Source organism: Anoplopoma fimbria, chromosome 16 (assembly GCF_027596085.1).
Source record: "Anoplopoma fimbria isolate UVic2021 breed Golden Eagle Sablefish chromosome 16, Afim_UVic_2022, whole genome shotgun sequence".
Classification (NCBI taxonomy): domain Eukaryota; kingdom Metazoa; phylum Chordata; class Actinopteri; order Perciformes; family Anoplopomatidae; genus Anoplopoma; species Anoplopoma fimbria.
In genome coordinates this window covers 3,022,996-3,035,968 of record NC_072464.1, presented here as the reverse complement: position 1 = coordinate 3,035,968, position 12,973 = coordinate 3,022,996, and the positions used below count along the sequence as shown (strand labels likewise).

At 39.0% G+C, this 12,973-nt stretch overlaps 1 protein-coding gene across 1 annotated transcript in view; it reads right to left on the bottom strand.

Moving 5' to 3' along the window:
* The window catches only part of LOC129104876 (inactive dipeptidyl peptidase 10-like), a 42,902-nt gene extending 37,919 nt beyond the window's left edge, over window positions 1-4,983 (bottom strand). The window contains exons 1-3 of the mRNA XM_054615738.1: window positions 4,915-4,983; window positions 2,770-2,881; window positions 2,303-2,398 (exon numbers count right to left, since the gene is read on the bottom strand). Of these exons, the coding sequence (XP_054471713.1) occupies window positions 2,303-2,398; window positions 2,770-2,881; window positions 4,915-4,983 (277 nt within the window). The remainder of the gene's footprint in view (window positions 1-2,302; window positions 2,399-2,769; window positions 2,882-4,914) is intronic.
* Between the last annotated feature and the right edge of the window lie 7,990 nt (window positions 4,984-12,973).

Here is a 12,973-nt window from a genome sequence, read left to right as displayed (position 1 = left end):
ATCACAAGGTTGCCCCGCCCTAAATCATACCCTGCAATATGGTCTATTTGACTCTAAATGGAGACTTGAAACTAGAGATTGAGACCATAAACTCATGTTTACAATGTTTACTGAGGTAATAAATCAAATGAGAGGTAGAGTCATTTTCTAAAAGACTTCTATACAATCAGACTTCTATTAGCAACCAGAGGAGTCTCTCCCTGCTGGCCATTAGGAAGAATGCAAGTTGAAGGCACTTCAGAATCGGCTTCACTCTTCAGAACCGGATGTTCCTGCCTGTATAGTGTCAGTTACAGCACCAGACATTGTTTTGATTATTGACTTGACATTGTTGATTCAGTATGTTCAGGAATTTTAAAGTTGAGGCATTTTACCCTCATGTTTGATGTCATTATTTTACACAAGAGGATCATAATATTTGCCATAGGGATCACTACTCAGATTGTGAAAACAGCATAATGTGAAATGTCTCCTGTGGCTCTGCTGGGCCATAACCTCTGATGATGTCATATCATAGTTTAAGTTTGATGACAACACATATTTTAGGGTGAACACTATGTTACAAAGTAGGGCCATGGAGTTTGACCAGGCACAGAGGGGCAAACAAAAGTCTCTACTGAAATGCGTTATGTGACTTGTAGGATCCTGTGTAGTTTGAGGTTTTGGGAGTTTTGGAGTCCGTAAAGTTGGGAGACAGTCTAACTGTGGCCCTTTATTATTATTATTATCTTAGTTCAGAGTGTGGGTGTGTGATTGCAGGTTGAACATCTTAATTAGGAGTTATGCTCTGACCTTCAATACATTTAAAATGTTTTTTTTGTCCTGAAGTCCATTGCACACACACTGTGGTGACCTTTAGTGTGTGACACCTTTCACATTCCACATAGTCCTTTGATTGATTGTTAACATAAACAATACTGATTTACTTTTAAAAGTGCAAAACAAACATATTCAGATTTACTTTTAAAAGTGCAAAACAAACATATTCAGTTATTATACCAAAACTACTTGTGATTAGTTATATTCCAACATAGATGCACTTTTCTCACCCTGTATGTTCCTGTGATTATTGTAGCTGATAGTAACAGTCATTCCCTCACATCACTGTCCCGAAAAAATACCAGTTGGTTTCAAATACTGACTGGTGAGAGGTTTTTGAGGCTGGGAATCTCTCAGCACCTGGCCGAGTACTGCTGAGTCATCGTATCGAACAATAGCCCTGTCAACGTCCTGCAGATGCAATATGATTATTTTGTGCTTTGGGGCAATGCAAGTTTGGCTTGTTACACCTTTGTGATCTAAACAGACCCAGTGAACAGAGCCTCAAAGAACAGCCATACTCTTTAGGAAGAGCCTTTGGCTGAGGGCCTAAGGTGTGTTAAACATGGTGAGACATCCTGTATTGGACAGATTTAAATTTGAAGTTCATGAGATTATTTGTAAATTCAACAGATGGGCGTTGTTTGTATGTTTGGAGACTTTGAAGGTTACTCATGTGGAATGGTGGTTTACTCTGGATCAGGCCCCTGCTCTAAAAGGACAGCCAAATATGAATAGGGAAAATCTCTACAACTGCAAGGTCTATTTTTATTACCCTGTTTCATGAGAATATGATGTATTTTAATATAATATAGCTATGCAATCCATCTTAATGTGTCTGTTTTCAGCTTTGTTTGAAAAAAAAATCTATCAATCAGAGCTCTACACATGTTCCAATTCAAAGAAAACCAAAAACCAATGCTCTATGTTGTCAGCTCCAGACTGTTTTCAAGCTCAATGCCTGTAGAATTAGTGTAGTAACATGATCCATACTTCAGATTGAGACATAGGCGGTGTTTTTACATGCAATGCCTTGAACAGCAAAGGTAAAATGTGATTTATGGTTATAGCTGTTTTTTTTCTCTTCTACAGATGCCTGTTCAGTGAGTTTTAGTCGTAGAGTGATAACGCTTACACCTTTGGAATCTGTGGAGTCTTTGAAAGTGACTTATTCTTAGTTTGGGTAGGACAAAGTAGCAAAACCACTGGCATTGATTTGTGCGCATGCACCTTGTGCATTTTTGCTTTGTCTCATGCCTCATCTAGGAGGGACAAATGAGAGGGGAAACACAGTGATCACCAGATTAAATTATTGAAGTATATAGTAAAGAATGAAATACCTTAATGACTGTTAATTTACTGTGAACACCAAACCCTAACAACTAGTTATCATGTAGAATTAAAGTGAAAACTTTTCATATAACTTCAGAATGATTTCCAGTGTTTGCAGAAATTTGAATTCAGCTTTGTGACATATACATACCACTGATCCACTTTGCTTCAGGATCATGTATTTGGAAGTTTCTTTGAAAGAGGTCATCTAGTGTCAACTGTGAACCGAAGGGTTTACCACCATCATCTACAAAAGGAAAAAAAAAACAAAAATATATAAAATATTAACTTAAATGTGTTTTTATTTTTATTTTGAAGTCTTCAACTAAAGCTACAAAGGTTTGAGACAAATCCCAGGGTAAATCAAAGCAACAGATATTAAATCATTTTTTCAACATACAAACACACACAAAAGGAAACTGTAATGTTATGACGGAACAGGTAAAGGATAAGGTAATGTTACACAAACAATAGTGGCTCTTATGCATCTGGACAAAGCTTCATCTTTCATCAATGACTGGAATATCAAGTTGAAACACAGCTTAAATACAATCCTCATTTCATTTTATCACAAACTCTGTGACCCTGACGATCTAACGGATCCGTAGGGAGCCTCACCTTTTGACAGCAGAATGATGGACAGACCAATGAGGGAGAGCACTGCCACAATAACCAGCAGGGAGATGCCGATGCCCTTCCAGTTTCTATCTGGTCCAATAGGTCCTATGTCCTACACAGCAAGGGAGACAGATTGTGTCAATCAATCATGTAAATATTGCCAAAATGGAAACACAAAGGAAATAGATTCCCCCAGTGCAGCAACCTGTTGAAGTGTCCTTGGTCAAGACACTTCGCGCCAATCTGTGCATTGGTTGAATGAGTCTGTACATAAATCCAAGCGGACACAGAGGGCACAACTTTGCCCTTTGAGGCATCGATAAAGTATGAAAGACAAAAAGCACCCGCTGTGCTCTGAGCATGGGGAGTTTGAGTTGCTAAAGCAAAACTGTATTTGTCCCTGTTGACCTTAAACTCAGTTCCTGTCACACTGAGCAGAAGGAGAAACTATGGAAAAATTGCATATACATAAGTATGTGAAGTATCATAATATTAAAGTCAACCCACAGCTATATCAAAAGAAAAAGCTAAATATTGGTACTCAATACTTTCAAGTTTGTGAGGTGATTATTGTTTGATGCTCTCACACTTTAAAACTGAGCAGCAACTGAAGAGGGGTTACATCAATCCTCTGAATAGTTTTTACTTCAACCGTAGTTCTTTCATTGTAATCCACCGCTTTCCAAATAAAACTATTCATTGACAGTGGTTTGAACACTTGAGTCTTTGTCATCTTTTATCTTCTATTATCAATCCATTCAGCATGGTATTGTTGAACATGCTGAGGAAGTAAGCAAAGTGCTGCAGGGACTATGTGAAAATAAATAATCTGAAAAGGACCACCAAGGGTTTCTGTCCTGCTTTACCTCCTGTGGACTTGGTTGTTAAGTGGGTTGTCACAAATTAGCAGCTTCAAGGATAGCTTCAGGGATCGATACACACTTTTACTGCTCATTGGTGTCCAAGAAAATGTTCCAATCCAGGATAAAGAGCTAAAAACAGGGCTATGGAATCATGATAATGTTTCAGGAATTACAGAGCTGAGTGGAGGATGCATGGCTACAGATTCCTAAAGCTGTGAATGAGCCATTGCCTTTGAAGGATATATATAACAGCAGCTGCCAATCAGTGGCATCCATAGACTGTTTACAGGAAACGGTAGATGTCACCTTGATGTCACCCACTGGTTTGTGGACTACTTGTTTTGAAGCCTCGAGACTGGCATTTTGGCTGTTGCCTCTTGTGGTGTCACAAGAGGGTGGAGTCAAGTTAAACCAAATGCTGAACAAAGCAACCGAAATGTTACGATTAACTTTTATGAACTGAAAACTCACTGTGAAAAGGTTAAAGTTGTATTACAAAAAAAGGACAACTCTTAGATCGAACAACGTTGAGGTAGCAACCTGTCAATCACAAGGTAGCCCCGCCCTAAAGCATACCCTGCTTTATGGTCTATTTGACTCCAAATGGGACCTTAATTTACTAAATGAACATCATGCTGTATTGAAACTAGAGATTGAGAACATAAATTCATGTTCACAATGTTTACTGAGGTAATAAATCAATTTTCTCATAGACTTCTGTACAATCTGACTTCCTATTGCAACCAGAGGAGTCTCTCCCTGATGACCATTAGAGAGAATGCAAGTCTTAGGCACTTTCGTATCAGCTTCAATTTTTGGACCCAAGATCTGTTGCCCCCCTGGTGGCAACAGATCTTGGGTCAGCCCAAACTTCTTAGAGTACTGGATGCCAAATCCTCCAACTTCTCCTCAGTAATCATAAGAAAATCCCTAAAGCCCTAGAAGAGGCAGGATGACATTAGACAGTTGTGTTTTGTTGACATTGGCTTTAATTCCTCATTGTTCGATGTCTCGCAGACCCCAATGCTCTATGTGTAAAATCAATGACAATAAATGCACAATTCCCAATTTTTAAAAGGTAAATAAAGAAGTATGTCCAATATCTAGAGTACTGCCACTAATAGGTAAGCACATTTTATGAACATGATACTATATGGAAAATATTATTAAGCATTGGTAACAGACAAAATAAGGAAATGTTTCTCTTCCTTTTTTAATCAAACTCAGTTAACCTGCTTCTTGGAACAAACCTAGAAGCTTGTGGAGTCATTGCTGTTCTTACTGTGTAGAACTTGATGAAAGCTTTCACAGTGTGAAGGGGACAGAACAATTCTCTGAAGACCAGGCCCATTTCTGGACGCGTCTCAAACTCTTTATCTTCCTGGCATCAATTATGCAGCCTTATTTCATTTGCAGTGACAGAGCAGTGTTATAAATAAATCCATCTCGCTTACATAGCCCCAAGCTACTGGAAAACTTGTCTGTGTATTTATGGATCTGGAGCTTTCCAAGTCTTTTCATTGGGGGGATGATTTGAAGATAAATATCCTGGAGCCTTGCAAACTCTACACCCCCCCTAGTTCTGCTCTACAACTCGCTTCAGCCGCACACCAAGTCCTTGCAGCTGCTCCGTATGAACATTCTGGATCGCTCACAAGAGAAAAGTCATTTTCCACACTGCAGACTTTTCTTCCAGTCCAGATTCACCATGGTGTTGTTTGTGTTGTCTTTGTTTCCTCTGTCTCGTTTAGCCTCATTAACTAAGGCAACCTTCATTACACGTCAGGGAACATTATTTGCCATTGTGATTTCTTCAGCAGATCATTATTCATAGAACTCCAATGATACACTGAGCTGAGAGGTCGTTATGTTCCTGATAGTGTACATTTCCTCATGCTGGAATCCAGTGAGTCTCGTCAGCCCCTGCTGTGAAAATGTGCCAAGAAGAGTCGTTCAAACGATGCTATGTATCCATTAAAAAATAATACAAAATAAAAAACATTTAGATTGCCACTAAAGAAAGTCATCAAGCAGTTCTATCACAATATGAGCAAATTCCAGAAAAAAAACAACAACTCTTAAACAAATAAAAAACAAATGATCTTAGTTCAATAAAATGAAATAAGATCAAAGTCGGTTCAAGTTACCAAAACATAACTTGCAAACGCTTTAATAAGCAAAAAACCTTAAAGAAGTGCACCTTTTTGATCACAAAATATCATACCATTCATTGATTTGTCATAACATAACTTCTACTGACCTGACCAATCGTGACTATAATGAAACTGTCCTACCCATGTTGTTTTCAGTTGAGACAGAGGCTGCTGTAAAATGCATTTAAAAGCTGAATTATATCATCTTTGACTACTTGGAACAAGCAGTAAACACAATTTAAATGTTATTAATTTATAAAAATAGATATGGTGAGCGTGTCTAACTGCTGGCTTCAGCTGTCAGCTTGTCATTTTCCGATTGTTACATTTGTTGTGTCTTTTCAAAACAAACTGAAACTGGGAAACGTACAGTTGTTACCTGGTGTTTTCTAAAAAATCTCCATAAAGGTTTATTTAGTTTTTAGGTTTAGTATGCAACAAAACCAGTTGGTTAGACTTAGGGAAAGATTGCGGATTAGGTTAAGATAAGTATGCTTGTTGTGAAACTGGCGTTAGTAAAGATTTTTTTATGTAACACAAAAAATAAGTCAAAATATGTTTCATACAGGACATGAACAGCTGTCTGTGTTTGACCAATCCAACTCTCTTTCCACCTGCTTTTTTTTGCTATTTATACAAAATCAGTTGCTCTGAGTGTTTCATAATCTCATTCAGTGCCTCGGTATCAGACGCCAAAGGGCACTGACCAGCTGTGGTACTGGAAGCGTTGGCAGTGAGACCGCGTTGACACTTTCATGACTGTTTCTTCTGTTATGTTTTATGGTTGTATCAATTTATCTAGCTTTCTATCTAGAAATGATGACCGTTTTTTCTAACTGACCACAACACATTTTGAATAGCTGGTGAAATTTGAAGTGAGGGTGAACCAGGCAATCATTTTTTTTCTCCCCAGCCCAGAATAAGGTATTGCAACACCTTTTATCAATCAAATATTTTATTGATTATATATGTTCCTTTGAACTGTAACAGTAGGTATTATTGTACAATACAGTAGGCGTGTGGAGGGTTGTGTGTCAGTTCAGGTCTGGTAAAGGTTAGATCTATCATTAATCGATAAAGCTTTTTTGGCGTTGCATTTCCATTCTAGTGGATCAAGGGGACGCAAAGACTATTGTGAGATGTCACTTAAATTTGAGACATGGAATAGGTCAACTTTATCAAGAATATCCACACCTGGTAAGCTAGTTTGCACTTGCCTTTGAAGCAAATGGTGCAGAGCCTACAGATGAAAAGCTTTCTTTTTTAAACAATACCAAGTCAAGGTCTTACTGTTTGGCAGCAGCATGGCAGAAGGCTTATTGGTTACACAGCAACACTATCCAGCAGATACCAAATACAATGATACTTTATCTGGTCGGCTCACCTGTCAAGAAGCATTCCCCCTACCAAGAAACTGAAGTGCACGCGCGATTCCTCACTCCATCTTTGTTAGGGTGAAATGTGATTTGACTTCTAGTGAAATGTTCTCAACTATCTATTGCACTGTGCCAGGTGCTCTTTTGAAGATACACAGAAAGTGAACTGCACAGAAAACAGGCTGTATAGTGCACTGTGTTATAGAGCAGCTAATCTTGGTCATAATCTCTGTCTGAAATGAAGCTTCCATCTTTTTTTTTTCTACCAGAGATAGCGTTCAATGTGTTTTGAGACCAGATAGCTTTGGCATCGGAAGCAGGACTGCTGGCACAATCAGCACATATGCGACTGTGATGGCCCCTGCCTAGGTTACAAGTGTACAAGTCTGGCCCGTTATTTGTCCATGTGTCCCTGAAGGTGTCACAGGAACGCAGTTGCAGCAGAGTACCTGATGCAGAGCACCTGGTTCTGGAGCTCCTCGGGAATAAAAGCCTAAACTCTTGTGATTTCTTCTTTTTGGCTTGGCAGTGGACCATTGTAATATATCCATTGTGGTATCCAGTGGTACATTTTTTTTGTTGCAAATGTGTACATCAACAAGTAGCTGCAGGATTGACCCAAATTCATACTTCAGTTGTGTTCTACTTCTCCTGCAAACTTTGTGTTTTCAGTCTTTGTTGTCCTCAGATTTTTGCTAGTGTCAAAGTCTGTACTCCGGATAGTGCTCAGCCATGTTCATGTTAAGAGTATTTATCACCGTGATACTCCATCACCTAGGAGACCAGTAAGAACCCTCTCTGCTCCAGCTCTTTATTCACCACATCTCAGGTTGAGAAATCGCTTTTTCCCATACTGTGTAACTGCTGCTAATTTGATATTTTCCATTGATGATGAAAAGGGCATTCAGGAAGAACCCCGCCTCCTGGCAGCAGAAATAAAATGTATTTTTAGTAGCAGCAAGTAACTTAAAGAATAATATAATTGTGGATTAATACATGGCATTGGTTGCTGCTGTCAGTGGCTGGATAGAACAGTTTAAAATGTTTTAAGATAAGATAAGATAAGATAATCCTTTATTAGTCCCGCAGCGGGGAAATTTGCAGGCTTACAGCAGCATAGAGTAAAGTGCACACAAGAGACATAGTAGAAGAAAGACAAGATAAAAAAACAAAAATGAAAAAAAACCGAAAAAAACCCCCAAGTATTATAAATAAGCAATACAAAACAGTAGAAAAACAACAATAACTGAAATATTATATTTACAGACAGATGTGCTCGGATCGACAGGCTGCTATTATATGATAGCCCCACATCCACAATGTCAAGTACCTCAAGCTAAGCCTTTGGCGTTGAGAGCGGATGGCACAGATCTGATGCCGTGTGGGGCTGATTGCCTGTTGCAACTCTGCACATTGGCTATTTGCCAAGTATTGTTGTTGCTATTTGCTTGTATTTGGCAGAAGCCTATATTTCTTTTAAAAGCAGATGGTTACTGTGATCACCGTGACCAATAAGCAATCCAAGGGATATTGCTATTAACCAAAAGAAGCTGGTAAAAATAATCGGATTAAACCGGAGTGGTTCTCCCAGGCAAAATATTGGCTAATGGCTAGCTTGTCAGAGAAGTGACCTGAGACGGAACCCACTAGTCACTCAAAGTGGCCATGCCCTTAATTTTTTTGTTTTAATATAATTTAAACAGGTGAGTTATATAAAGGTTCACCCCCTGTTCAGTTGTCATGAATGGGGATATTAGCTACAGAGACCAAAACCATTTTTGTACCAGGCTGTAAACATGTTTATTTCTGCTGTAAAGTTGGTAATTTTAATATAGGAGCTCTCTGGGGATTGACTCTTTTCAGAGCCAGCCTCAAGTGACCATTTTAGGAACAGAGGATTTCGGCACTTCCGTGTTGTTTTATTTCTTGGCACCAGATTTTGGTTTGGGGGAGGGGATGGTACCTTTTATAGACAATAGTTAAAGAAGATGGTAAGACATGATGCATGTGTATATTCATAACTCTATCATTATCTAATTATAGACTTTGGGGATTTTCATCATAAGCAGAGGAACAAATAGTAAGTCAGCAGGAGACTTTTCAAATTACTTCAAAATGCATTTCTATGCAACAATAACAACTTTTCAAAGCTACCTACTTTCAAGAAGATAAAGGGAAAAATGTCCTTCAGTGAGATGTGCAAGCTGTTTTGCTTTCTATGCAAACTCTGTCAAATTCAGAAGGAACAAATACCTGCACTTGTACAAAACATATTGTGTCTGCTTTCACAAAATCACTCTAATATTTGGGATCATCCCTGATACATAAAAACTTTACATATGAATCTCATAATAATCAGTATCTGTGTCAAAGAACGCAAAGTGCTACAGACGTGCAAAAGCAGTAAATGGCCTTGAAAGATTGTTGGATTAAAAGCCAGGACATGAAGTAAAACTCCCCTGTGACAAAATAACTGGTACTTTGGTTTTCACACAACATTCTTCACTTTCGCCTATGGCATAGTCGAGCCAACAAATCAGTGTTCAGTCTTCTGACCAGAGCTGTAAAGTCTGTGAGAACAAGACTATTCTTCAGAAAACATTTTTCAACTTCATGTCAAGGTAGGGCTTTCCAAAGTCTGACACTGTGAGACCCCCTCAGACTAAATGGAGACCTCTGCGTCCTCACATCATCCTCTGTTATCCCTCATCATACTCTATGTATTGGAACTACAGTTCCCATAACCTGATGGCTTTGGGGGATGTAAAATAATGACCATGTTGCTATGGAGTCAGTAGCTGTGGGCTTGATCCCCCTTTTTTAAGTTTTTGCAAATTAAAAGTATGCCGAATTATCTTTTAGCAGTTCCAGTTTGCAATGTACTCATTAATATACAGACAACTAATCACTTGATTACTTTAATAATAAAAAAAATGGAAAAGGAGATGAATAGTAGGCAGGTTTAGGAGTTATAAGAGTACAGGAGTTATATAACAACACTCTCTGAAAGCGTAAGAACCTTAAAATATGTCTTCACTTTCTTTATGTTCAGATTGGACTAAGAAAGTTTTTAGACCGGCAAAGTTCAACTGTGTCTTTTATCTCTCGCAATATTTTTGGCCCTTACTGAAATAAGTGAATGTTTCCTGCACATTTCCTGACTCTGGAGGTAAATAAATGTTGCATCGATGGCAGACTGGCATCAATGATTTTCTTTGCAGTCCGGACTGTCGGTGCTAGTCTGATCCTGTCCTGTTTGGTGGCTTATACAAACCACACAGTGATGGCTGTGCAGAGAACATACTGGATCATTGCAGTGTAGATAGAACTGGATAAGTAGCTCCAGGGGCGTGTTGAACTTCCTGAGCTGTTCAGCTCCAGGTTGTTCCGACCACACTGACCTGGAGCTGAACACACTCAAAACTAGCTTGCAAAAAAACGTTACTCATCCCTAAATCCATTCAATAATGTTGTAAATTAAGGTCAATCTGATGTATCCTGCCAAAATCTGGTTCATTTCAGGTCTTGAATGCTCTTTGCAACATTAGCATGATCATCTGTCGACAACGCCAAAGTAAAGAAATGGAGCGCATGCTGCGCCTCCATTCAACATTTTACCGAGCTCTTTGGCGGACAGGAAAAACATTTACATGATGAATTGGCAGAGCAGAACATTCTAATAAATATCCCAAAGGCTGAATATGATAGATAATGTATCACCTTGCTTTGAGTGCGGAGCTGGGACCACTTGACATTTCTGTCGCATAAAAGCAGGGAGGAATGCTGTGCTTCAGCGGTTATTCAGGACACTGAATATTAAGAGGAAGCAGGCGTGGGAGATGTCTTTTGGTTGCATAAAAAGGCTTGCGAGGTGAACGCTGTAATCTTTGCAAATAAACCGAGGGAGATAAAGCAGTCAGCAAAAACTGATACATTACTCATCTTAGGCAGAAACGGGGTCATCATATGCATACAGGTAGAGGACCGAGATAAAGTTCTAAATGGGAAGCTGCTCTATTATTAATAACACAAATGTAAATACACTGTATGATGTGCTATGTGATGGGTCTTCAGTGAGGCTCATGGTTTGCCTGCTTCTCCCTGCTGAGTACAGTAGGCAATGTTAGCCAATATGGCCTCTGATTGCTACCTGCTAACTGACGCTATAAGCAGCACGTACTGCCTGTGTACTCAGACCTTGATACTTCTTCAGGGGCACTTTTTGTGTGTTTCTGTCATGTTTCTTTCTTTCAGACAGTCGAAAATATCACATGCTGAAAAAGCAATGTCATTTGTTTTTCTGGAAAAGGTTGTTTTTTCTGAGATTTGGCCCTGCGATAAGAGGTAAATCATCAAGCATCACGTTGTTCAGAATGGACATTTTCAAAATTTGCACAAAAAAAACACGAAGGTTACAGAGTCTGAACCAAGAAAACTAACATCATTAGTCCTTTCAACCTTGACAAAGGCAGTGCAGACAAGATCCACTCCATCCACAATAAAAGCCCCAGAAATATACACTGTTTAACTGTTTACCGGAGAGACCGCAGATATACTCAGAGCATTTGTCCATCAAGAGGAGCGATAAGTGCATCTGCACAAGCCCCCACAGTGCAGAACCTGTTTTTAAGCCAACAAATTTACAAATCTACTTGGTTAGCTTTCAGAAAAGAGTTGGATTGAGTTGTTAGAAAACCTTTGTACGTGGCAAAGTACACAATACATATATAAGTACCTTATATTGGAATCAAAAGTAAGTTAAACTAAGTCATCTAGACTTGGATTCACACAAACAGCAGTCTCCTGGGTGAAAGTCCTGTGTTTGTTTGACACATGCATCTACCCCAAAATCCTTCCTATGTGGAAAATTTGCACTAACATCATTAGGTGATGTTGCTCTTTATACAACATCACCTGACTTCCTTTAACTTGATTAATGCTATATGTGTTATTCAAATGGTATGACATCATTCCAGAGCCAGGCTAGGCTAGGCCACTATCATACAATGTATTAATAAAATAAATGCTTGTAGATGTTTCCACCTCTCTTGAATGATCCAAAAAGTTGTGTTTTAGTGTAAATAAATATTAAAGTAATGGTGTGAGCCAAGTTTTTATTCTTATTTTTCCATTTTTTTACTGAGTCTAGATAACAAGTGCAAAAATGGGGTGTTTTTCAGTTTATAGTATATCTGAGACATTTCAGCACACACAGTGTAGCCACAGAAGCAGAGATACAGGAGGAAAGCATTACATTAGCACTGGAGGCTCTGAGGATGGTTGGAGTGCTACTGGCTCTCAGTGTTTCTGAGTGCATTATCAAACAGGCGCAGCTTGCCTGTTTCGTAAAGTGGGAGGTTGTGGTGGGCTGTGTGTGCGCGCGTGTGTGTGCGCGAGTGTGTGTGCGTTGGTCGAAACTATATGGGAAGTAGGGCAAGAAGTTAAAGTGCATGACAGTAATACGACAACATTTCTGGGTTATTTTTCCACTCCTCATTCTACTGCTTCTGTCCGGTGATGGTAAGGAATGTTCTTCAATTTTAGTAAATCTAAATTCATGCAAGCTTACAATTAAAATGCTAGAGAGATGTGACACAGACTCAAGTTATTACAGGGGGAATTTGCCGCCTTGTACATGTGAAAGTCCATTGAAGCAATAAATTCCTCAGTACAAACTATATTGACCGAAAAAAGCTGTGCTTACATGTACCAGGATGCATTGCGCTGGACATACTATGAGGTTTTAAGTTGCAACTGACTTATGCAGTTACTGAAATATGAACACGGAAGCTCCGTTACCTGAACGAGCCTG